General features: G+C 57.1%; 1 protein-coding gene across 3 annotated transcripts; it reads left to right on the forward strand.

Moving 5' to 3' along the window:
* The first annotated feature begins 1,528 nt into the window (after positions 1-1,528).
* Positions 1,529-22,756, forward strand: TMCO3 (transmembrane and coiled-coil domains 3). 3 transcript variants are annotated; one of them, XM_018044957.1, is made up of 14 exons: positions 1,530-1,771; positions 3,198-3,277; positions 5,844-6,366; positions 7,131-7,310; positions 7,628-7,819; positions 8,047-8,175; positions 10,261-10,353; positions 13,117-13,303; positions 13,366-13,501; positions 18,967-19,162; positions 20,356-20,506; positions 21,059-21,138; positions 21,738-21,887; positions 22,156-22,756. In XM_018044957.1, exons 3-14 carry the CDS (start codon positions 5,923-5,925, stop codon positions 22,267-22,269), a joined length of 2,052 nt encoding a protein of 683 aa, XP_017900446.1. In that variant the 5' UTR covers positions 1,530-1,771; positions 3,198-3,277; positions 5,844-5,922; the 3' UTR covers positions 22,270-22,756. The 3 variants fall into 3 exon arrangements, with proteins under 3 accessions (XP_017900448.1, XP_017900446.1, XP_017900447.1); XM_018044958.1 differs by having other exon boundaries at positions 1,532-1,771; positions 13,384-13,501; XM_018044959.1 differs by lacking the exon at positions 7,628-7,819 and having other exon boundaries at positions 1,529-1,771.
* The last annotated feature ends 442 nt before the right edge of the window (positions 22,757-23,198 follow it).

Raw genomic sequence — 23,198 nt, forward strand, 5'->3', positions numbered from 1 at the left:
TACCATATATAAGAGCTGAAAGCTGAAAATTAGGCTCTGAGCTTCTCAGCAGCCAAAGTCCAGAGGGGACAGTTGATGTCACCACCTTCTTCAGCTCTGGAGCAGCAGGAGCTGGGCCATTTGGAGGTCATGCCTAAAAGATAAATTAATAAAGGTCCGTAAATCGACAGGACCACGGCCTACACTTCAAGCTCTGATGGACTTCACTAAGGCTCACCATGCCAAGGACATTAAATTATTATCCACGGCTTTTAAGGGAAGTGGGTGGGCTTTCCCTACATTTCATTGTCTTATCCTCTTAAAATGTCCAAAATTTTTATTAAAAATGTGGATAGTCTAGGAGAAACATCAGATAAATTCTCTAACCTCTGGAAAAGGTCTCAAGCCTCTTCACTGTGACCTTGTGAAGAACCACTTCTGTGATGTGGGCACCAAGACTGACCATATATCGAATGAAGATACGCCCGTAAAGTGCCCTTCCAGAGACACCGAATACAACAAAATCTCTTAGGGTCGCTTCCAAGGGGCGGACCCAGATAAGGGTGTAGGCTGAGTCACCCTGATGGTTCTGGGCTCAGCAGGTGGTGGTGGCGGCGGCGGCGGTGGGGTGGGGTGGGGTGGGGTGGGGGGGGCAAGGAGTCAGACCCGAGTGCCCCCTTCGCTCTCCCGCCTCTCCAACCTGTTCAGAAGGCCAGGCGCCTGCCCACGCAGCCCCCTCCCTTGGGGAGCCGGGGCGCGGTCTCTGCTTTCCGGACCTGCTGGAGCCCTCCCGGCGCTGAGCGGATTTTCTCCATCTCCTCCTCCGCGGCGGCTCTCCCCACCGGCAGGGCGTGTCCTCAGGCCGCCGCTGCCCCCGCACCCCCCTCCTGGACCCCCTCTCCCGCCCGGAGCCCTCTCCCAGGATCCCGCTGCCCGGAGGGAAGGCTGCCGCAGCGCGGCCGGCTGCGTCCTCTCCCCGGCCGCCTTCCGACTCCTGCGGGCACCGCGGCCTGCGCCCGCCGCACCTCTGGACGCCGCGGAGCGCTCAGCTCGCACCGAGGAGCCGCGGCTGAGCGGCCCCTGGCTCAGCGTCTGACGCCGCCACAGCGTCTGACCGCGGAGAAGGGGCTGGGGCCCCGCGCCCGCGCCGGCCGCTCCGCCGGGCCTCGGCCCCAGCCCACGGGCCCGCGTCTGTCTCGTCGGCCCGGGACCCCGCTGGCCGCACACGGAGCCCCGCCGTCACCGCGCTGCCCCGACGCCTCAGAGCGCAACCCGAAGGCTCCGGAAGCCCCTCCGTCGCTGCCCCCGCCCCGGGCCCCGCCGCCGGTCTCCGACCCGGTCCTGCCCCCGCCGGCGGCCGCGCGCGCCACCTCCCTCGCCCCACAGCGCCCCTGCTCGCGCCCGCCCCGCCGCCTGCGCCGTCCCCGCCCCGGCCGCAGCCCGGACGACATCCGGGGACGCAGGACTCCGACTCCCGGCGTGCCCCGCGCCGCCCGGGGGCCGCCGGGATCCAGGCCGCGCTCGGCCTCCGACTCCCGGCGTGCAGCGCGCCGCCCCGCCCCGGGCCGGGGACACCGCGCCCCACCTCCTTAAAGGAGCCGCGACGCCCTCTCGGCCGCGTTGGCGCCGAGCGCGTTCGGGAGACGGCGGGCAGAGCGGGCCCTCCGGGAGCCTGACCTGGGCCCCGCCCCGGGGGCGGCCCTGCCGCCTGGGAAGGGATGCGGAGAAGTCGCCTCCCTGTCCTCCCCTCCGGAGAGCCGGACCCAGGACGCGCCGCGGCCGGAACGCCCGGGTGAGCGCTGCGCGGCGTCCGGGGCCGGGCCCTCTAGTGCGGGCCCTCTCCACCGGGCTCCCCCTTCCCCCCTCCCCTGCCCCGGGGGTCTGGGCTCACCCACCGGGGGTCTGGGCTCCTCTCTCCCCGGGGTCTGGGCTCACCCACCGGGGGTCTGAGCTTCTCTCTCCCCGGGGGTCTGGGCTCCTCTCTCCCTGGGGGTCTGGGCTCACCCACCGGGGGTCTGGGCTCCTTCCTCCCCTGGGGGGGGTCTGTGGCTCCTGCTGGCTCCTCCCTCCCAGGGCCCTCCTGCTGGTCTCCTCCGGCTTCTCTCTCCCCCAGGGGCACTCTGTCTGGCTCCTCTCCGGGGTTCCACCCACCGGCCCCCCCCCGCCAGGCTTTGTGCTGGACTGGACCGGCGGTGGCTGCACCTGAGCGCCTTTTCCAGGCCCGCGCACCTGGCAGCGGATGCAGGGCAGATGCGGGACGGGGAGGGCTCATTGGGAGCGCGGGTGGGGGCCTGTGGACGTAGCGGGGTTGGACTGTCCACACCCCCCTCCCCCCTCTCCCCCATACCCCAGCCAGATCCTGGGCTCAGGTGTGCGGAGGAGCCGCCCCCCCCTCCTGCGGGACCTCACCTGGGAGCTCACCTGTGTTTGTCCAGGGGTCACGCGGCCTCCAGGTCCCTTGAGAAGGAAGCACAGCATGGCCCCCAGTTAACGTGTGACTCAGGGACAGCCCCCAGCCCACCTTCGGGGAGCTACTCCGAGGAGGGGATGTCGAAGGTGGCTGCGAGTCACGGGACAGGTGCCAGTGATTGGATTGGCACCTGCCCAGAACACTGGATTTTGTACAGTTTAATTAGCATTACATATTTTAACATTTGTTATTGTCCATAAGAATTTTCTGTCCTCCCTGTTTTGCTTTTTAAATTCATTTTCCAGTTCTTTAGTGATTAGAAATGAACCATAAGTTGTATTTACAGGATTATAAGCGCTTTACCTTTGAACAAATAGAATTCACGTCACCTAACTTGTTAAAGTGTAGAATAGGCTTTTCAGGTAAGGGAAAGGGAAGGCGCTCAGTCGTGTCCGACTCTTCGCGACCCCGTGGACTGCAGCCCGCCAGGCTCCTCCGTCCATGGGATTTTCCGGGCAAGAGCGCTGGAGCGGGCGCCGTCGCCTGCTCCATGAATGAGTCTGCCCGTGTGTAAAAGTGTAACTGATGGGAACAGTGCAGCCACTAGGCTATCACCCTGCGCGAGCTCAGTGGCCGAGGGGGAGCACAAATGCTCTGCAAGCCACGTTGGGTTAGGCTGCTTCCACCCCAGGTGTCTTTGCCTCCTTCTTTGTTGCTGGTTTGTGCCTGGAAGCTCTGGTGGAATCTGGCCAAAATGCTCACGTCAGACCGTCCACTGCAAGTAACCCTCCTGCTTTCTTTTTTCCAGAGGCTTTGCACCTGCTAACCCTGATCCCGCTGGACCCTGGAGGCTCGCTCTGGAATTCTTGCCTGGAGCTCTGGTGCCAGGTCAGGCCCCCCCCCCCCCAACTTAGGGCCAGGGGTTCAGCTGGGTGTGGACATTTTAAGAATTCATTATAAGACCAAAACAAGTCCAAAGTGCCTTTTTTTAATAGCTAAAAATAGCAATAACAGGGACCTCCCTGGTGGTCCAATGGCTAAGACTCCAGGCTCCCAATGCTGGGGGCCCACCTTCCATCCTTGGTCAATGAATTAGATCCCGCACGCTGCAACTAAGACCTGGGACAGCCAAATAAGTAAATAGAATTTTTTAAAAAGGAAAATATATGCCATTTATTAAAAAAATATCAATGACAAAATAACACCATTTACTGAAGAGAAAACATGTTACAGTTCAGTAGTCCATAGGATTTGGTAGTTGAATTTTAAAGTAAAATGAGAAGTTTGTGAAGAAGGAGTGATTCCTATTTAAAAAAATATTTATTTGATCGCGGTGGGTCTTCTCTGTGGCTTGAGGGATCTTCAGCCTTTGTTGCAGCCTGTGGGGTCCAGTTCCCTGATCAGGGATTGAACCTGGGCCCTTTTCCCTGGGAGCATAGAGTATCTATCAGTCCTGGTTCACATTTTAAGGGTCTATAAGTAATTTCAGCTTCATGTTCATAGACACCTGTCAAAAGATAGACGCTCTTCTCAGTGGACATACGGCTACGACTGAAATTCTCACAGATTTCTCATTAAAGTGACTGAGCCCCCGGGTGTGTCGGGGGAGGGAGAACTGACTGCAGGGCCTTGTCAGGGAGGAGCCGTCATAATGGACAAAGGGCGTTACTCCCAAACTGGCTGTGCAGCAGCTTATTTTCCTGAAGTTTGGAATCTATAAAGATTCACTTTCTGTGATCTTTTGGAGAAAACGTGTGTGTCTAGACCTGTACCATTAACTCAGCGTCTGAAATTTGTGTCTCAGTTCTGAAAAATACTAAATGTGTGCACATTTGAAGTTGAGCTTGATTTCTTTCCCTCGAAACAGTAGAATCTTAGCGCGTGAGTCCGTAAAATAACAGGTGAGCACATATTGCTGGTGTCGCTGTGATTGGCCAGTGGTTGGTTTGTTCAAGGTGGTAACATTTACTTAAAGCTGTGCTGAGCCTGCGCGGGAAACTCAGTAACGCAGACGGCCCTAGTTGTGTATCCTGTCTTGTCGGGAAGTGAGCTGTGCAGAGTCTGTGGTCCCTGGGAGACGTGGGGACCAGAGGCTCTAAACACGTACTGAACGGATTCCTGACTTCATCAGAGTCCTGGGCAGCATGCAGTCTTCAGCGGGTGCCTTCTGATTGTCATTCTGAACACGGGTCCCTCTCCTGCTCAGTGGGGGCCTCTTCAGGGTCTGCCTGGGACCGTTGGCCCCCGCTCGACCACGGGCTGCGGCCTCCTGTGCCTCTGTGAGCTCTGTGGCTGCGAGCTCTTGGTTTGTTTGGGATTCTTAGAAACGCACTGTCTCATTTTTGCTGCGTCTAATCTTCTTTGCCTGGGAAACCAGATTAAACTCATTAGAGCCGGGATTACCGGTGAAGTGAAACGTTATTTGTATATTGTAGAATGCCACGTGAGTCCTGGAAACTGGGTTTTGCGTTCTCCCTGGCATAGGACTTGGGCCTCACTGCCCAGTTCAGGAGTGTCAGGCCGCCTTCCTGGGCTCTGCTGCGCCTGCACCTCTTCCGTGCCCTCCTGCCTCTGTGGCCATCCTTTCTGCTTCCCTCCTGCACGGCCTCCACCCACGCCTCCACCAGCCCTCTTCTAGGTGGCACAGCCCCTCACCCCACAGGCAGCGCTGAGATCCGGGCCCCATCCAGCCCCTCGCCCCACAGGCAGTGCTGAGACCCGGGCCCCGTCCAGCTCCTCACCCCACAGGCAGTGCTGAGACCTGGGCCCCGTCCAGCCCCTCACCCCACAGGCAGTGCTGAGCCCCGGGCCCCGTCCAGCCCCTCGCCCCACAGACAGTGCCGAGACCCGGCCCGTCCAGCCCCTCGCCCCGCAGGCAGGGTGCGCCAGGCTTCTGCCTGAGGCCTCCCTGAGGGAGGAAGCAGAGGGGCCTGGTCTGTGTCAGGGAAAATGCTCCAGTGTGGTTGTGGTTTGTGACTGTCTCTTTTCTGTCCTTGACATCTTGTTAGCCTGCACCTTAGACTCATGCTGGAAATCAGACCGAGGTCCAGGTGGCTCAGGGAAGCGGACGGGCCGTCTGGTGACACTCCAGCTCCACCTCTGGCCCCTGGAGCTGGTCCCCGGCTCCGCGTCTGTGATGGGGCAGCGGGCGGCGCCCCTGGCCTTGAATGGGAGTAGTTTGTGCGTTTGCACATGGTAGATGTGGTACATACATGAGGCTGAATTTCCCTTAAAAAATTGCCTTTAAATTCAGGTGTGACCTTCCAGGCACCGTATTCCACATTCAGCACTGACTGCAATCTAGATGCCTTAAATAACTCAGATGTTTCTGTTCATCTAGGAAAAATGACATTTTCCTCAGAAAAGTGATAGCTTTTAGTAATTATGTAATACTTTAATCTCAATCGCAATGAATCATCCTTCAACTATATGTGACAGTTCGTCTCTTCTTCAGTGGAACATGGGCATCTGAAATGCCTGCTCAGCGTAGCCGGAGTCCCTGGGCGGCCCGGCCCTGGCCGTGAGGCTGGATCATGAAGGTGCCGGGGAGGAGCCACTTCTGGACGTGGCTTTCGCTCCTGCAGCTGCTGGCAAGCGGCACGGAGCAGGAGGACGTGGCGGGGCCCGCCGTCCAGCTGCCCCGCGGCCGGGGTGCGGCCGTCCCGCGGAGGAGGCCGTGGGTCCTAGAGGGCTGCAGGAGGCTCTCCGGGCTCCTGCGCCAGAAGGCCGTGGTTCTGAACAAGCTGGAGGACGCGGTCAGAGCGGTGGAGAGAGACGCCAGCCTCTCGGACCAAGAGAAGCTGTTCCGGGTGCACACGCTTGAGATTTTCCAGAAAGAGCTGAATGAAAGCGAGAACTCAGTCTTCCAGGCTGTGCACGGCCTCCAGAGAGCGCTGCAGGGTGACTACAGGGACGTGGCCAACATGAAGGAGAGCAGCCGGCAGCGCCTGGAGGCCCTGCGGGAGGCAGCCATCAAGGCAGGTCCGGGCCGGGGCTGTCGCCCCCAGGGCTGCGATCCGGTCCCGCGGGTGCGGGAGGGCCGCGCGGCTGCGCAGAGCACGCCTGAGCTCGCTGGGTCTCTCACGTGCCTGCCCGTGGGGAATCCCTGCGCCCCGAGAAGAGCAGCTCGCGCTCTGCGGCGACCCCACGTGGAGGCAGACCCCTGTTGCTGCCCACACTGCCCGCACTGCCGGCACTGCCCGCACTCCGAATCTCTGATGAGAACTTTTAGCATAAAAGCTGATTTTCTTCAAGGCCCACAGGCTGAGAACTAAAGTGTTAAGGTAGCTTTAAACAAATGTATACACTTGAATTAAGGATTGTGATAAAGGATACTTTTCAAATGAGAAGAAACTATTGTATCAGATTAATATTTGTATAACATTTTAAAGCTATCATTTACGCCATCTATTATGTGGCAGACACTTTAAATATACAAAGTATCATTATTGATCTTCCTGGAAAGGCTATGATATTATTACACAGCTTTAAAAGTAAAAGGATACAAATGATTAGGCTTTTTTCCACCCAAGTGTGGTATTTCTTCCAGGATTAAGGTGACGGGGTGTGTGGCCCCCGGGCATGGTCCTGTCTGTTGTGAGACACAGACTGTGCCCTGCCTGCCCAGGTGCTTCCCTGCCGTGTGTGGCCGGGAGCCTCTGAGAGCTTGCTCCTGGTGTGCGCGGGCTGGCCAGGTCCCCTTCTTAATAAGCATCTCTCTTCATTTCTCGCGCGTGAATAGGAGGAGACGGAATATGTGGAGCTTCTGGCAGCAGAGAAACATCAAGCTGAAGCCCTTAAAAACATGCAGCATCGGAACAAGAGTCTGTCCATGCTGGACGAGATCCTTGAAGACGTGCGGAGGGCAGCCGACCGCCTGGAGCTGGAGATCGAGGAGCACGCCTTCGACGACAATAAGTCGGTGAGTGGCTGCGGCGCTCCCCGCGGGGGTGTGTGGCTGCGCCAGCTCGCGCGTGTGTGTTGGCACAGGCTGGGAACGCAGGCAGAACGGCAACACTGCCCCAGAAAGGGGCTCGTGTGGCCCTGCGGACGCGCACTGGTTCCCCTGCTTGGCCCCGAGTCTGGCCATCATCGCACCCCTGCACCCCCGTCCCCGGCGGCCCGTCTGCCTCCTGCCTGACAGTATTCTGGAGGCGTTCCTGTCTCTCTCTGTGCGGGGTATGTGAATTTGAACGCATCTGGCTGGTTTCAGTGACGTGACATTGGTCCTTCCTGAAGGTCAAAGGGGTCAATTTTGAGGCGGTCCTGCGGGTGGAGGAGGAGGAGGCTGACTCTCAGCAGAACCTCAGCAGGCGGGAGGTGGAGGAGGACCTGGGCCTGAGTATGCTCATCGACTCTCAGAACAACCAGTACATCCTGACGCGGCCCCGGGACGCCACCATCCCGCGGGCCGACCACCACCTCATAAAGGTAGCCTGGCCCCTGCCCCGCCCCGTGGTCGGATTCTCGAGTTCTGGTTCTGTGCTTTAAGACCCCCCGGGAGCGAGCCACAGCTCCTCCCTGGACGCTCTGGAGGCGCTGCGAACCAGCCCCCACCTCCTCTCCTCCGTCTCCCCTTGGCCGGAAGGCAGGGCGCTGTCCCCCATGGCCGGCGGCCCCCTTCCCCCCGCTGACTGGCGCCTCTCGCCCTCGTGCAGGACATCGTCAGCATCGTGGTGCTCTCCCTGCCCTGCGGCTGGCTCTGCACCACCATCGGGCTGCCCACCATGTTTGGCTACATCATTTGCGGCGTGCTGCTGGGGCCCTCCGGACTCAATAGTATCAAGGTCAGAACAGAATCTGCTGTGCAGGGCCTGCTGAGCTTGAATTGATGAAGGTGGCCGTTTCTTATAAAGCACGTTAGAGATGCCCTTTAGAATTTAGTAGGAAATCTCTAAAGCATAGGAACGTCGTTTTGTTCATTAATGAGTGAGCAAGTTGCCCAGAGAAAATGACCCTGTTCTTGTCTTTAAAATGATACTTGTTTTAAAGATTCTCTGTGCAGTAATACAGTGGGTTGGATTATTCAGACACTGAAAGGAGCTGAAAATGCTGGATTAAGTACTCTGCACACTGAGAAGCTGAGTGCTGAGCAGTGGTCAGGCCGTGGTGTCGTGCGGCCAGGGGCGTATTGGGCGACCCAGGCAGCCCCTGTGGAGGCCGTTTGCCGAGCAGCTCTTCTGGCAGTGAGGAGAGAGTCCCCAGCCTTGTGTCCTCTCAGGAAAGCACGGTGTGGACACGCGGGGGAGAGAAAGCCAGGAAGCGGTATCCTGGCCCCTTGCTGTGGCACCCTAACACATGGCATGGGAGAGCACGCCCATCCCCACCTTGCCCGCCACCGCCCTGCGGCCGCGCCCGCCTCAGCCCAGGCTCCCCCGGACCACACAGGCCAGGCAGGAGGCCTTCACGCTGAGCAGTCCTGACCGTGGACAGGTTGCCAGGTGAGAAGGGCCGTGCTGCCAGCCGAGAGCCCAGACTCAGCGGGGAGACGCACGTGGCTGCCGCCTGGGAGCCTGGTTGCATTCATGACCCTGCCTTTAAGTGGCAGTTTCCATGTGATGAGGTGGCATGAAGGCGGTCGGTGGGAAATCCCCTCCTGTCCTGTCCCGCTCCCACTTCCCAGCACGTCTGCCAGCGGTACCGGCACAGACGTACTTTCCTCTCTGTTTTCTCTTGATGGCAGAGAGTTAAGGCCGACAGACCCAACTGGGTGCTGTGGAAACTGTCCTTAACAAATTACCTGTACCGTGGAAAAGTGATGTGATTACAATAGAGAAAAACACCAAGGTAGAAATCCAAGATCATAGTAGCCAAAAGCAGGAGTGGGTAACGGAGAAAGTGTAATTGTACTTAACTGTGCCTCAGTACTTATCTTTGCCAATAGGGAGTTAATAGGCTTTCAGTTTCCGAGTCAAGAAGTACAGGTTTAAGCCTGTTACTTTAAAGCAGGTTGCAGCCTCGTTTTCAGAGGGGGGGAAGATAGTAGCAGTGAGGAAGCGTGAAAAGCAGAAGACGCAGAGAAGCGGGAGTAGACTTGTGTGACAGCAGATGTCCGTGGAACAGGCTTCGCTGCGAAAAGACGCAGGTTCGCAGATGGTGTCGGGAAAAAGCATACGTTAACCAAGGTCGACTCGGAATAACACGACCGAAGGCTGAGCGTGAAAGGAGGAAGACGCTGGCAGGAGCGGGCGGTTGCTGCTGTTCACGGTCTGCGGACCACGGACGCGCCTGGCGGGGCCGGGGCGGCAGCTGACGCGTGAACACCGGGCTCGAGTTTCACGTGCTCGTTAACAACGGAAAGACTGACAGGCTGGTGGCCGCCGTGGAAACCTCAAGAGTACATGGTGTACATAGCGCCACGTAAACAGCGCTCTCCCCTATAGAGCGGGGACACGGGGTGAACGCTCCTGTCCGTCAGGGCCTGTGGGGGCGCCCGCCGAGGTCCGGGCGGTTCCACGCGCCTCTCACCAGACCCAGGGAGCGTGAGACCGTTATCAGTTAAGCTTCAGCCTCAGCCCTAGTGCCTCCCCGTCCCCGCAGGAGGCCGGTGGGAGGGAGTAAGAGAAACGTCGTGGCGTTCGATGAGCTTGAAGACGCACAAAGCGTGAGCTGGCTCCTAGAAAATGAATGAGAATACTCCTCCAGCTAACCTAGAAAATAAATGAGAATACTCCTCCAGCTAATCGAGAAAAAGGGAGGGAGGAAGTGCCACACTCAGGAATTGCAGATTTTCCCAGGTGTAGAGGAAGTCTGGATAGCTTGTTTTTTTTCTTTAAATACTAAGCTTTTGGGGATAGTTCCTCTGAGTTAAGATGATTCTGTGAATGTCTTACATACGTTAAGCTACGTGGTTTAAACCCTCTGTTTTTCAGTCGATTGTGCAGGTGGAGACGTTAGGAGAATTTGGCGTGTTCTTTACGCTGTTCCTTGTTGGCTTAGAATTCTCCCCAGAGAAGCTAAGAAAGGTGAGTCCGCCCGCGCGCCTGTGGTGGCGTCCCCTGCAGCGTAACACGCTCTGTGCTCAGCGTCCACGTTCGTGGCTTGCCCAGCATGGTAGAATATGGTGTTATAGTTTGATGTTATTTTTGGAACATAAGTTTCAAAAGATAAATTTTTTTTAAAGCGGAAATACAATGAATAAGTGGAATTAGCTTTCACGTGTCTAACTCCAGACCAGGTCTTAGAAGGGATACGTTCAGACTTACTACCTTATGGGTCCCACCAAGAGGGTCCAACTCTGCTAGAGGCTGAAATACCATAGGGATCGAAACTTCAGCGTGTTGCTCTCGGGGAAGCTCCTGGTTCTAACCCTAAATGAGAAGCAGACTTTGGCTTAACTGCTCTGCCGCTGTAAGATGAAAATATTGGAGAGATTAATAGTACATGCTTAGGGCCCTGTGTATCCAGACATCAAATTGGTGGAAGCTGCAGCTCCCCTCAGTGTCCTGGCTTCTAGAACGACTGCTTGGAAAGCTGGCATATTCCAGAATGGAAATGGAGTTAGATCAGAAGTAGATTAATGAAAAGCCGCTTTGTGTTTGAACAGACACATCACACAGGAGGAAGAAGCTGGTGCGGACAGGGTGGGGTGGTGATGGACGCTGCTGGCTGCAGGAAGGGCAGCTCCCGGATCCCTGGGTTTTCGCGTGTGTTCAGCTTACAGACGTTCACAGGGTGGGAGCGCGGAGGGGCAGCGTCCTGTCCCCTGTGTCCCCGGCCTAGCCATCTAGGTCGCCAGTGTCCTCATCCAGGCCGTGAACACTGGGGAGGTGCAGGTGTCCCCTGGCTGCAGAGGGCTGTGGCTTCCCTTTCCTGCCCTGAGGCCTTCAGTGTCGCCCCCTGTGAATTCCCTCTTTGTCGGGGCGGCGTTTGCGATGCTCTGGGGGGTTTGCACCTGTTGCAGCCTGAAGCAGGGCTCCCAGGGCAAGTGTGTGTCCTGAGTTGGGGCAGGAGCCTGGGTGGGACTGGCCCCTAGTGGCTGCCTTTGGGTCTGGGGCGAGCTGGGGTCTCTGATGGCCCCTCAGCTCCAACATCCCCAACCGAGCGCCGTGAGCTCTGGCTGCTCCCCGCCTGGCGGCCCTGACCCTTGACCTGCACCTGGGGCACCTCCCACTGCTTTGTAGGCAGGCTTGAGGCGCGGCGTGTTGGCTCTGAGCTGACGGTTCTCTTGCTGTGTTGGGTACATGTGGGAGATTACTGGTAGGGCCTTGAGGTGTTAGGAACCGTGCGCAGGCCCCTCTCAACCCTTGGGTGAGTTCTCCCAGACGCCTGACTGGAGGCTGTTCAGAGATGCCTGGCTCTGCGCGCTCCGTCCTGGGCCTTGTGGCTGCGGACACATCTCTGCTCTGCTGTTGGGCGCCCGGATTGTGTTGTCTATCCTTAAGCCACCTGGGCTGCCCAGGTGTGTCCCAACCCCGACTTCAGGATCATGGACAGGCGCCGTTTCCATTAGAAGAGGGACCGTGGGGGTCCTCGGCTTCAGCTGTGTTCTGAGGATGGGGTGCACGTGGAGAGGGAGGGGGGCGTGCTTAGTCCTCAGCAGTGCCCCATGCTCAGGCGTCACGTGTGAGCATCCTCGGTTTTCCTGGTGGTATGCCCTGTGGTTATTGCAGAATCCTTTCTACAGGGCCAGCTGGTTCCTGAGCAGGGGCTTCTGCTCCTCAGGGCCGTGGGCACTGAGGCGTGTGCACACGTGCTCCTCGGGGCCGTGGGCACTGAGGTGTGTATGCACATGCTCCTTGGGGCCATGGGCGCTGAGGCGTGTACGCACATGCTCCTCGGGGCCGTGGGCACTGAGGTGTGTATGCACATGCTCCACGGGGCCATGGGCGCTGAGGCGTGTACGCACATGCTCCTCGGGGCCGTGGGCGCTGAGGTGTGTGCACATGTGCTCCTCGGGGCCGTGGGCTCTGAGGCGTGTACGCACGTGCTCCTCGGGGCCGTGGGCACTGAGGCGTGTATGCACATGCTCCTTGGGGCCATGGGCGCTGAGGCGTGTACGCACGTGCTCCTTGGGGCCATGGGCGCTGAGGCATGTACGCACGTGCTCCTCGGGGCCGTGGGCGCTGAGGTGTGTGTGCACGTGTTCTGAGGTGTGTGTGCACGTGCTCCTCGGGGCCGTGGGCGCTGAGGCGTGTGCACATGTGCTCCTCGGGGCCATGGGCACTGAGGCGTGTGTGCACGTGCTCCTCGGGGCCGTGGGCACTGAGGCGTGTACGCACGTGCTCCTTGGGGCCGTGGGCACTGAGGCGTGTACGCACGTGCTCCTCGGGGCCGTGGGCGCTGAGGCGTGTACGCACGTGCTCCTCGGGGCCGTGGGCGCTGAGGCGTGTACGCACAGTGCTCCTCGGGCCGCTGGGGGCCTGGCTCCTGGGCTGGCCTGAGGCGTGTACGCACGTGCTCCTCGGGGCCGTGGGTGCTGAGGCGTGTGTACACGTGCTCTGAGGCATGTATGCACGTGCTCCTCGGGGCCGTGGGCGCTGAGGTGTGTGCACATGTGCTCCTTGGGCCATGGGCACTGAGGCGTGTATGCACGTGCTCCTCGGGGCTGTGGGTGCTGAGGCGTATGTGCACGTGCTCTGAGGCGTGTACGCACGTGCTCCTCAGGGCCGTGGGCACTGAGGCGTGTACGCACATGCTCCTTGGGGCCATGGGCGCTGAGGCGTGTACGCACGTGCTCCTCGGGGCCGTGGGCGCTGAGGTGTGTGCACGCCCCTGTGCTCTCCCAGGTGTGGAAGATCTCCCTGCAGGGGCCCTGCTACATGACTCTGCTCATGGTGGCCTTCGGCTTGGTCTGGGGCCACCTTCTGCAGATCAGACCCACCCAGAGCGTCTTCATCTCTACATGCCTGTCCTTGTCGAGCACACCTCTAGTGTCCAAGTTCCTCGTGGGCAGCGCCCGCAGTGACAAGGAAGGTAGGTGGGCGCGTGTTCTGAGTGATGCTGGAGGTGACTGACTTGAGCCCATGTGCTCTTAGTGGCGTCTTCCCGAGCAGGCGACATCGACTATGGAGCGCTGCTGCTGGGGATGCTGGTGACTCAGGACGTGCAGCTGGGGCTGTTCATCGCCATCCTGCCCACGCTCATCCAGGCGGGAGCTGGTGCTCATGCCAGGTATGCTTTCTGCTGTGCTTTGTGTATCAAAACACTGCTTTGCACTTTTTCCCGAAGACACGGAACTTGTGCGGCACAGGCTGAGAGCTTAGTGACAGCCGTCACACCCCTGGGCTCAGACCCAGCGCCATGGCTGTGGGCGTTCTCTTTATTTCTTCCTTGCTAACCTGTATGCTTTTTCTTTCTTTTTCTTGCCTTATTGCGCTGGCTAGAGTTTCCAGTGCTTTGTTGATGAAGATGGTGAGAGCAGCTGTCCTTGCTTCTTCCTGATCTTAAAGGGAAAGCATTCATTATTTTCTTCATTTTGTGTGATGCTAGCTGGGATTTTGGTAGTTACTCTTTATCAGTTCCTAGGTTGCTCAGAAGTTCTGTCCTGAGTGCCGGTTGGATTTTGTCGGGTGCTTTTCTGCATCTGCTGATAGGATTGTGTGGCTTTTCTTCTTTACCCAGTTTACTTGGTGGGGCACACTGATCGAGTTTTGAGAGCTGACCCTGCATTGCATATCTAGAGTAAATCCCACTTGGTTAGAGTACATGATTCTTTCTGTGCATTGCATCATCTGATTTGCTAGTATTCTGTGGAGGATTTTTGTGTCATGAGAGATGCGGGCATGTCGTTTTCTTTTTTATTCTCTTTATCTGGTTTTGGTATTAGAGTAACACTAGGCTCATAAAATCATCTGGGAGGTGCTCATTACTCTTCTGTTTCCTATTTTCTGGAAGACATTGCATAAAATTGCTGTTAATTCCTCCTTAGATATTTGGCAGAATTCTCCAGTGAAACCGTCTGGGTCTTGAGAGCTCCTTTTTGAGAGTTTTCTGGAATTAGAAATTCAATTTGCTTTATAGTTCCAGGGCTGCTGGAGTTATCTGTTCATATTGTTGAATTGTGCTAGTTCGGCCTTTTTAGGAATTGGTCGTTCCATTTAATTGTCAGCTTTATAATCATCGTTTGCAGAACCTTATTTCCCTTTTGATGTCTGTGGGGTCTTATCGTTTGCAGAACCTTATTTCCCTGTGGGATCTGTAGTGATTCCACCTGTCTAACTCCTTACTAACCCTTCTCAGAGCCAGCTCTCCGTGCCGCTCATCTGCTGCATCTCTGCGGCCTGCTTCTGATGCCGTTGTCCTCTGCCCCCCTCGGTGCCGCCTCCTTCCTTCTGCTCGCTTTAGGGTGTCTGTCTGTTTGTTTGTTTTCTTTTTGTTTATTTGTTTATTTGTTTATTTTTGTTCTTTTCGCTTTAGGTTTACTTTGCTCTTCTTTTTCTAGGTTCTTGGTATGAGCTCAGATTATTGATTTGAAACCTTCTTCTTTTCTACTGTGAGTGTTTAGTGCTGTGCATTTCTCTCAAAGCACTGCTGGCTGCGCTCACTCACTTAAACATTCTGAATTTTTATTTTCATCCGGTTAAATGCATTTAGAATTTTTCCTTCGATGCTTCCTCTTTGATCTGTGGATTGTTTAGAAACGTGTTGCTTAATTTCCAAGTGTTTGGTGATTTTCCTGCCGTCTTTATTTTTTTGATCTCTAGTTTGATTCCACCATGGCAAGAGAGCACACCCTTTGTGTGGCCTCAGCTCTTTCTCATTTACTGAGGTCTGTCCTCTGGCCCCAGGTGTGATCTGGTCAGTGCTTCAGAGTTGCCTGGAAATAAAACGTGCATTTTTTCCTCATTGTCGAGTGCTCACACGCATTGGCTATTCCTGTCTGCGCTCATGCTGCTCAGAGTCTCTGAGTCCTCGCCGTCGTCCGGCCGCCTGTTGAGGGAGGTGGTGCTGAGGCCTCGGCTGTGGCCCGTCTGTCTGCTCCTCCTTTTAGCGCCCTCGGCTTTTGTTTCATGTGCTTGGGGCTCTGCTGTTTGGCGCATTCATATTTAGCATCGTTTCGTTTCTAGTGATTTTTCTTGCTCTGAAATTCACTTTATCTGATATTAATACGTAGTCCCTCCTGATTGTTTCTTTATCCCTGCAGACCACAGGACATCCTATCCTTTCTTCACCTTTCACCCTCTTGCCCTGTTGCATCTGAAGCAAGTTTCTTACGGACCACGTTTTGTAGGATGATGTTTTTGTGATCAGCTCAGCAAATCTTTGTCTCTCAGTTGGTGTGTTGGGACCATTTACATTTAAGGTGGATACTGTTCTGTTGGGGCTTGAGTCTTGAAGTTTCATCCCGCTGTCTGAGTTTCTCGTCCTTTTCCGTTTCCCTTGCGTCCCAGGGGCACGTGCTCGCTCTGAGCGCTCCCTTGCGTCCCAGGGGCACTGCTCGCTCTGAGCGCTCCGCCTTGGTTTGTTGGAGTGAGTTTTGACGTGCTGCTTTGCGGGGCCCCTCCTGTGCCTCTGTGGGCGTCACAGCGCCCCCACATGGACTTGGTCGCTGCTCTCAGCATTTCACCACTTCTGGAGAACGTTCCACGACTTGTGTGAAATGTGGATCCTGTTTCCTTCTAGGGCTTTTTCCTCCCCTACTTTTTAAATGTAATTGTTGTATCTCGTATTTTCTCTACTTATGTTGAGTACCGTTATCTGATGGCTTTTTAAAGTTTTGCTTCAATAATTAAATAGGATTTCTTAGTTCTATTTTTCTCCCTTGCCATGCAGCTCACAGATGTTAGCTCCAAGCTAGGGATTGGTCCTGGGCCTCTGGCAGTGAAAGCTTGCCATCCCAGCCACTGGACTGCCAGGGAATTCCCCTGAAACAGGATTTCTGAAGCTCATGAGAAGTATTGCTCACTGTGCGTCCTGTCTTGCACCCAGCTGGCTCTCCTCCTCCTCCCTTCCTTGCGGTCTCCTTCCTGCTTGAGGACTCTGGCCCCTGTCCCGTTGTTCATCTGCTGCGGGCAGCAGGCTCTCTTGGTTTCCCCATCCGAGCGTCTCCCCGCTTGGTCCTGAGGGCGCCCTTCTGCGGTGGGTGTCTTCCTCCCGGGGCCTGGGCGTGTGTGCTGGCCCCTCCCTCTGGCGGCCCAGCGAGGAGCTGGCTCCTTCCGGCCGCGTTTCTCCGGAGCGGTGCGTGGCTCCGCTCCGGCTGTTCCTTGTTTTTAGTTTTCAGGCGTGACCTGGCGTCTTGCTCGGGCTCACGGCGCACACGGCAGACGTCTGTTTCTCGTTGTCCCGAGGCTGGCGTCCTCCCAGACCGCTGGCCACTCATGTGTCCCCGGGCACCAGGGAGGCGGGGAGGCTGCGGTGCCCCGTGGCCTCTCCTGCGAGGCGGCTCATCCCACTGCTGCCCTGCCCCCCGAGGCCTCCCTCCGCGTGGACGCGCTGGGGCCTCAGCATCCGAGCTTGGGAGCCCGAGACTCTCTCCGGGTCTACTCTGTACAGCATTTGATCGGCTTCTTGGAGCCACAGGTTTCCGTCTCTGGCCTAATTTGGGAATTTCAGCCGTGGTTTCCGCAGGGGCTTTTCCAGGCCCCGCGGTGCCCACACAGCTCTCCTCTTGCCTCGGGGGTCTCTGAGGTGCTTCTTCGTCAGCCCATTTCCTGTCTGTGGCTCAGACTGGGTGAGTTCTGTTGGTTGTCAAGCCCCCGGGCCCAGCATCTGTCACGGCCTCTGACCTTCGGTGCGTCCAGCTTTGGTTAGAATGCTGTTTAGTTTTATAATTTCCATTTGATTCTTTGTTTAAACTTCTGTTTCGTTGCTGAGATTTTCTGTTTTTTTTTTTTTTTTAACCATTGTTTCAAGAGGATTTTTAATTGCTACTGAATCATTTTTATGACAATTGCTTTAAAATCTTTGTCAGATAATTCTAACAATGACTGGGTCTTGATGTTGGAATCTCACTCAAGTTGTGGTTTTCCTGATTGCTGGAGTTTTGTATCTGATGAGTCTCTGATTCTTTACTCATTTTTAAAGCCAGAGGCCCCATGTGGAGGTGTGGTGGGTGGGGGGGTCATCCTCCTGCTGGGCCCCGCCTGGGGGGCCTCAGACAAGCCTGCTTCATGGCCTATCAGCAGATGGAAGCACTTTGTATTTTGTATATTTGCCTTTCGCCAGATGTTATATTGAGTTTCAGCAATCCAAAAGTGATTCAGATCTCTGCTCCACTCCCAGGTAGCTCATCCCGGCGGGGAAGGTAGGAAGGGCAGCTGGTTAACTGAGATTCTCAGGGGTGGAGGCCCCCGGCTCTGCGTCGGCCAGCCCCACAGCCCGGGTGAGGTCGCTTCCTGAACACGCTGGACGTCAGTGTCCTCCCTGGCAGGATGCGGCCGGCGGGGGAGTAGCCTGCCTCCTGGATGGTGTGTGCAGGTCGCCAGCAGGGGAGACTCACAGAGCCCCGAGCGTGACCCTCGGCCACGCAGCTGTCAGAGTCTGTTTAGCAGGAGGGCGAGCTACCTGGCCTGTCCCTTTGATCTTAAGTTCTTTAACTGTCAGAAAAGCAGCCTTACTCACAGGCTTATTTCTTCTGGCTACAGATTTTCAGGGTAACTGAACAAAATTCTGGACAGAAAAAGGATTGTAATTTTAGCTGGAGGTCATTTGGGTTCTGTTTGGGACGCACAGTAAGTCACTCCCGAAACGGAAGCAGGGCCGATGGTGCTGGGCCCCCGCAGAGCTTGGGCATCACTCAGGAGCGGGCCCCTGCTGGCCAGACAGCCGCAGCACCCTCAGAGACTTGGAAAGCTGTTCTTTTCTATCTTCCTGATTTAAAGCTCCCCCAGTGCAGGTCCTGATCCCGTTGATTTCTTTCCAGTTTAGTCCCGAGACGCTATGTTGACTGAGAACTTTACTGACAAGGCAAAGTGCCCTGCATTGCATTAAGACTGTAGACACAGCCGCACGCACAGCGTTTCTCAGTGAAGCTGGGGCTGCCCTGTGCCCCGGCCCCTCCACGCCAGGGCGTGTGCCCCGCAGAAGTGGGAGCGCCTGTCCCCAGGCGTCCCCTGCGGGTGTGGCAGCACAGTCCTGCCCGAATCACACCCCGATGGGGATGCCTTCTACCTGAGAGTGTTTACCGCAGCGAGCAGAGGCGCTCACGTGCGAGAGTTCATGGAGCATCAGTCGCACTGCCTTTATTCTAGAAAGAGCTTCGTGCAGAGCCCTTTTCTCTGTGACGGAGTGACGGGGCTCCGAGCTCTGGCTTGGGGGGAAGGACTGGCATCCCCAGGTAGGAAGCCTGCGGTGTTCAGGGCACGGTTGCCTTATGCAGGATTTCAGATGGCGGGTAATCCTGGAGAGGAATTTTATCCCCTGCCCTTGGCAGAGACCCATAAGCTGCCAGCCATGGATCTTTCATCCTATACAGTGTATCTGCTCCAGAGTGTTGATTACAGTACAGTTCAGCGTCTATATTTGATTCAAGTAACTGAGTTTCTGAGGTTAACGTTAATTAGGTTTCATTCTGGCATTTGGGAATAAAGATGTGTGTGACCTGGGTAACTTGTTGTGCAACGTTGAGAAGGAAAGGAAGGTCTTTGTGCTGGACTGGGGTGTGCCTTGGGGAGAATAAGGCCTGTCTCTCTCCCCAGCGTCGCCATGGAGGCCCTGCGGCTCCTGGCCCTGGTCGGGCAGGCCCTCTTCTCGCTTGCCGCCGTCCTGCTCGTCTGCCTGCTGGTGAGGACCTACCTCGTGGGGCCTTACTGCCGGAAGCTGCACGCGGAGAGCAAAGGGGGCAAGGAGGTCCTGGTCCTGGGCATCTCCGCCTTCACCTTCCTCATGCTGACGGTAACACCCGGCCTCTCGGCACGCACGTGGTTGGGGCAGGGCTTTCTGGCTCGCGCTGCTCATGGCTGGCGCGTGTGAGGCGCTCGTTTTCACGCGTGTGCCGTTGTGCTCGTGTCCCCAGCTGGGGTGTGCCTGAGTGTCTGTCCTGCACGCCTCACACCTAAGGCGAGAGTCGGTGTGAAGCCGTTTTCATCGTGTTCGATGAGAACAGCCTAGTTTCCAGCATGGCTTCTGCTGCTGTGATGTGAGAGGCTCACATGGAGGCTGGTTTTCGATGCAGCCTTTCCAGCTGGTAAAGAATCCGCCTGCAATGTGGGAGACCTGGGTTTGATCCCTGGGTTGGGAAGATCCCCTGGAGAAGGGAACGGCTGCCCACTCGAGTATTCTGGCCTGGAGACTTCCATGGGCTGTGCAGTCCATGGGGTCACAAAGAGTCAGACGTGACTGAGTGACTTTCACATGCACGTCCCAGCTGAGGGTCAGGCTTCTTGTAAAGGAGGGCGGTGTTCCGGGAGACCCATAAATAGTCCGAGTTGTGGTGGCATCACCTGCAGGGCAGCAGCTGCAGCCCTCGACGTGGGCCGACCCCCCTTGTGTTCAGCCAGTCAGGGTTCACGTGCGGGGAGCCGGTGCCGGGACTGTCCTGTGACCCCAGGCCCGAGGGCGCTGTTGGTCCCGGCCGTCTGTCGGCGCTGTGCGGCGCGTGTTGGCTGTGCGCTGTGGCGGCTGCGAGCACTCTGTCCGCTCCCTTCCGGGCGTGTGCTGGGCTCCAGCACCATCGTTGGCAGGGCCTGCGCTGCTCTTGTCTCGGTTTAACCCGAGTTAGATGCACATCGCTCCCTTCCTGCAGGCGCCGGGGGCGGGCACAGATTCCTATGCCACGTTTATGATGCTCAGGAGTCGGGCAGTTTATTGATTCAGGATAGAGAAAGTGTATCACAAATACTTGTTCTCACTTGGCAGTCCCACAGCGGTCCCCAAGAATGGTGGTTTCTCCTGGTTCACGGCCGCTCCCTTTCGCCTCTGGGCGGTGACCTGGTGCTTGCCACTGTGTCCTCCCCGGGGTCCTCCCAGGACGCTGGGCAGGGGCCAAGGAGCCGGCTTGTGGGGTTCTGTGGGGACCCATCCGGCATGAGCCTCCTGGCAGAGACGCTGCTGCGTGTGTCCGGCATGGCCTGTGTCCCCCTCCCCAGGTCACTGAGCTGCTGGGTGTGTCCATGGAGCTGGGCTGCTTCCTGGCTGGAGCCCTGGTGTCCTCCCAGGGCCACGCGGCCACCGAGGAGGTTGTGTCCTGCGTGGAGCCCGTCCGCGACTTCCTGGCCATCGTGTTCTTTGCGTCCATAGGTGACTTTCCTCCAGGGCTGATGCCCCCACTGGGTCTTACCTGCTCACACGTGTTTCTACTAACAATCTGTGCGGCGAAAACAGTTCCCGTGGAGGCTAGGGACTGAGGGACTCTCACTGAGGAGGGAAGGTCTGAGCTGAGGGATGCGGGCTCTAAGCAGGTGGTCCTGCGTGGCCCCTGCTCAGCGGGGCGGCAGGTCCTTGTCAGCGTGTCCACACCAAGTGTGGGGGGAGCTCTGATTTCAACACAAAGCACCCAAACCAGCATGTTTAGGCTGCTGCCCTGGGGACGTCCCCGTAGGGTGGGGGACTCAGCCTGGCCCCTCGCTCACGCCCGGCACTGCTTGGTGGGCCGGATCGGCCCCAGAGACGTCGAGTGCGTGGCAGTGTAAACGGGCTCCTGGTTTGGTCCTGGTTCCTGAAGGCCAGGCGTGCCGCACGGGGCTCTGGGTGGGATGGGCGGGGAGACCCCCGTCCCTTCCTGTCTTGGGTGCGGGGCTGCGGGGGGGCTGACCGCCTGGCCTCGGAGGGTCACTTGCCCTGTCCCTGCAGGCCTTCACGTGTTCCCCACCTTCGTGCTCTACGAGCTCACTGTCCTGCTGGTCCTCACGCTCTCAGTGGTGGTCATGAAGGTATGGTCGTGCTCGTGAGGGCCACTCCATCTTTGGTTTGCCCGACAGCCTGCCTGCCGCTTCCTGCCTGTGTGACCCCTGCCTCCCCTCCCTCACCCCAGCTGGGACAGCTCGGGCTTCTTGGGTCAGGGTGAGCCTCCGTCTCAGACTCTGTTGAAAATGGGGTCTTAGAAGCTGGGAATGAGAAACTCTGGACCCTCCAGAGGAGCCTCGCTCTATACTTTGTCTTGTCCTGAGTCTAAACGACAAACCCCACTCTTGTACCAAACGTGCATTTTAATGGCCCTGGAGAACTATCTTGCCACTTCCCACTTGTGTCCTTTGTGGCTCCAGACTGTTGAAGTGCCTGTGTTAACATGAGACCCAGGAGCGGAGGGCGGAGGAGGGGTTTGCAGCGAAGGAGCCACACCCCCCCCAGGCTGCTTTGCTCAGGCCTCACTCACAGGGTGTTAAGAGGACAGTTCCATCCTGACGGCTGCTCCATACTCCTGGGCAGCAGGCCTGGTCTCCCCGGGGTGGGGGTGCCTCAGTGTCCTCTTGCGTGGCCCTGCGGTGGGGGCCAGGCAGGCCGCTCTGGGCATGACCCGCCTCCCCCGCAGTTCGTCCTGGCAGCCCTGGTCCTGTCCCTGCTTCTGCCCAAGACAAGCCAGCACGTCAAGTGGATCGTGGCCGCTGGGCTGGCCCAGGTCAGCGAGTTCGCGCTGGTCCTGGGAAGCCGGGCACGCAGAGCCCGAGTCATCTCCCGAGAGGTGAGTCTGCCCCGCTGCCTGGGTTGGGGGCCCGGGGGCAGGGGTGCAGATCGAGGTCCCCAGGGCTCAGGGGAGGGGAGCCCGCCCACCATGGCCCCGCCCCTGCTGCGGGAAGCCCCGCCCACCTGCTGGTGCCCCGCCCCCACTGCAGGAAGCCCCGCCCTGCTGATGCCCCGCCCCACCACAGGAAGCCCCCGCCCCGCCCTGCTGATGCCCCGCCCCACCACAGGAAGCCCCGCCCCACCCCGCTGATGCCCCGCCCCCGCAGGTGTACCTGCTCATCCTGAGCGTGACCACGCTCAGCCTCCTGCTCGCCCCGCTGCTCTGGCGCGCTGCCGTCGTCCGGTGCACGCCCCGGCCAGAGAGGCGGTCCAGCCTCTGAGGACCAAGGCCAGGCGACCGGCGGAGCTGTCACCGCGCCTGGACCTGCTGTGCCCGCGCTAGAGAGCCTGAGGAGGCTGCGTCTGTGTAACGCTGTCTCGGCGGCTATGCCTGGATGTGCCTTTTCTCCTGAAATTACCGTTAGCATCATGTTGTTACTCCATCTCTTAGTGTGTTTTTTTGGTAAGGAAAAAATTGAGGAGGCTTTTTAATTTATTGAACAACTTTTTGTTGTAATCTGTTGGTCAGTACTTATTAAACGTTTCCGTGATGTGAGCTTTTAATTCTGACAGTTTGGAAAGTTACTTTTAATACGTAAAGTCTGTTTTCTAGAGACAAAGGTCTTTTACATGTCTGTTTGCTTTTTATTACAATTTTAAGGCACTTTCATGTCAGTTTTTATTAGGAATACCATTCCTTTAAAGTATTTGGTTTTGAATCATGAGACTATGCATTCTTAATAAAGATCATTTATGACCAAAATATAACTAATTGAAACTTATTGGTTTCATTGGATTTTTATGTTGGGCTCATCTTCGTTGTCACGTGTTACCTCACTATCTGAGAGGTCGGGAGGGGCACGGCTATCTGGGAAGGCTAAGTTCTGACTGTAATTCTAAAACTGTGCATTGGTGATTATGTCCCCATTTTAGAAGCCATGCAGCCAAGATGTGATACTTACAAAGCTTTCCCGAAGGGGTGCCTGAGTGAAAAGTTCCTATAAATACAGGCTTTAAGAGCCCAACAGTTTGACCAGAACCCTTGGCACAGAGGGGGAGACATATGAAGGGTGATTATGGATCACGGATGTAAATTATGAGTTGCAGGAATATGAGCTGAAACATTAAGATGAAGTAAGTTGAACCGGTGTGAAGGAAATCGATGGGGGAGCGATGTGAGTGTGCTCGTTTTTAGGAGCCAGCATTGGTT

The sequence above is a fragment of the Capra hircus genome, unplaced genomic scaffold (assembly GCF_001704415.2).
Source record: "Capra hircus breed San Clemente unplaced genomic scaffold, ASM170441v1, whole genome shotgun sequence".
Taxonomy (NCBI): domain Eukaryota; kingdom Metazoa; phylum Chordata; class Mammalia; order Artiodactyla; family Bovidae; genus Capra; species Capra hircus.

Excerpts from the sequence above, each read along its gene's own strand:
- TMCO3 (XM_018044957.1), top strand. The coding sequence starts at position 5,923 with ATGAAGGTGCCGGGGAGGAGCCACTTCTGGACGTGGCTTTCGCTCCTG. Across the intron at positions 6,367-7,130 it reads TGCGGGAGGCAGCCATCAAG|GAGGAGACGGAATATGTGGA; the intron begins GCAGGTCCGGGC and ends GCGCGTGAATAG. Across the intron at positions 7,820-8,046 it reads CCGACCACCACCTCATAAAG|GACATCGTCAGCATCGTGGT; the intron begins GTAGCCTGGCCC and ends GCCCTCGTGCAG.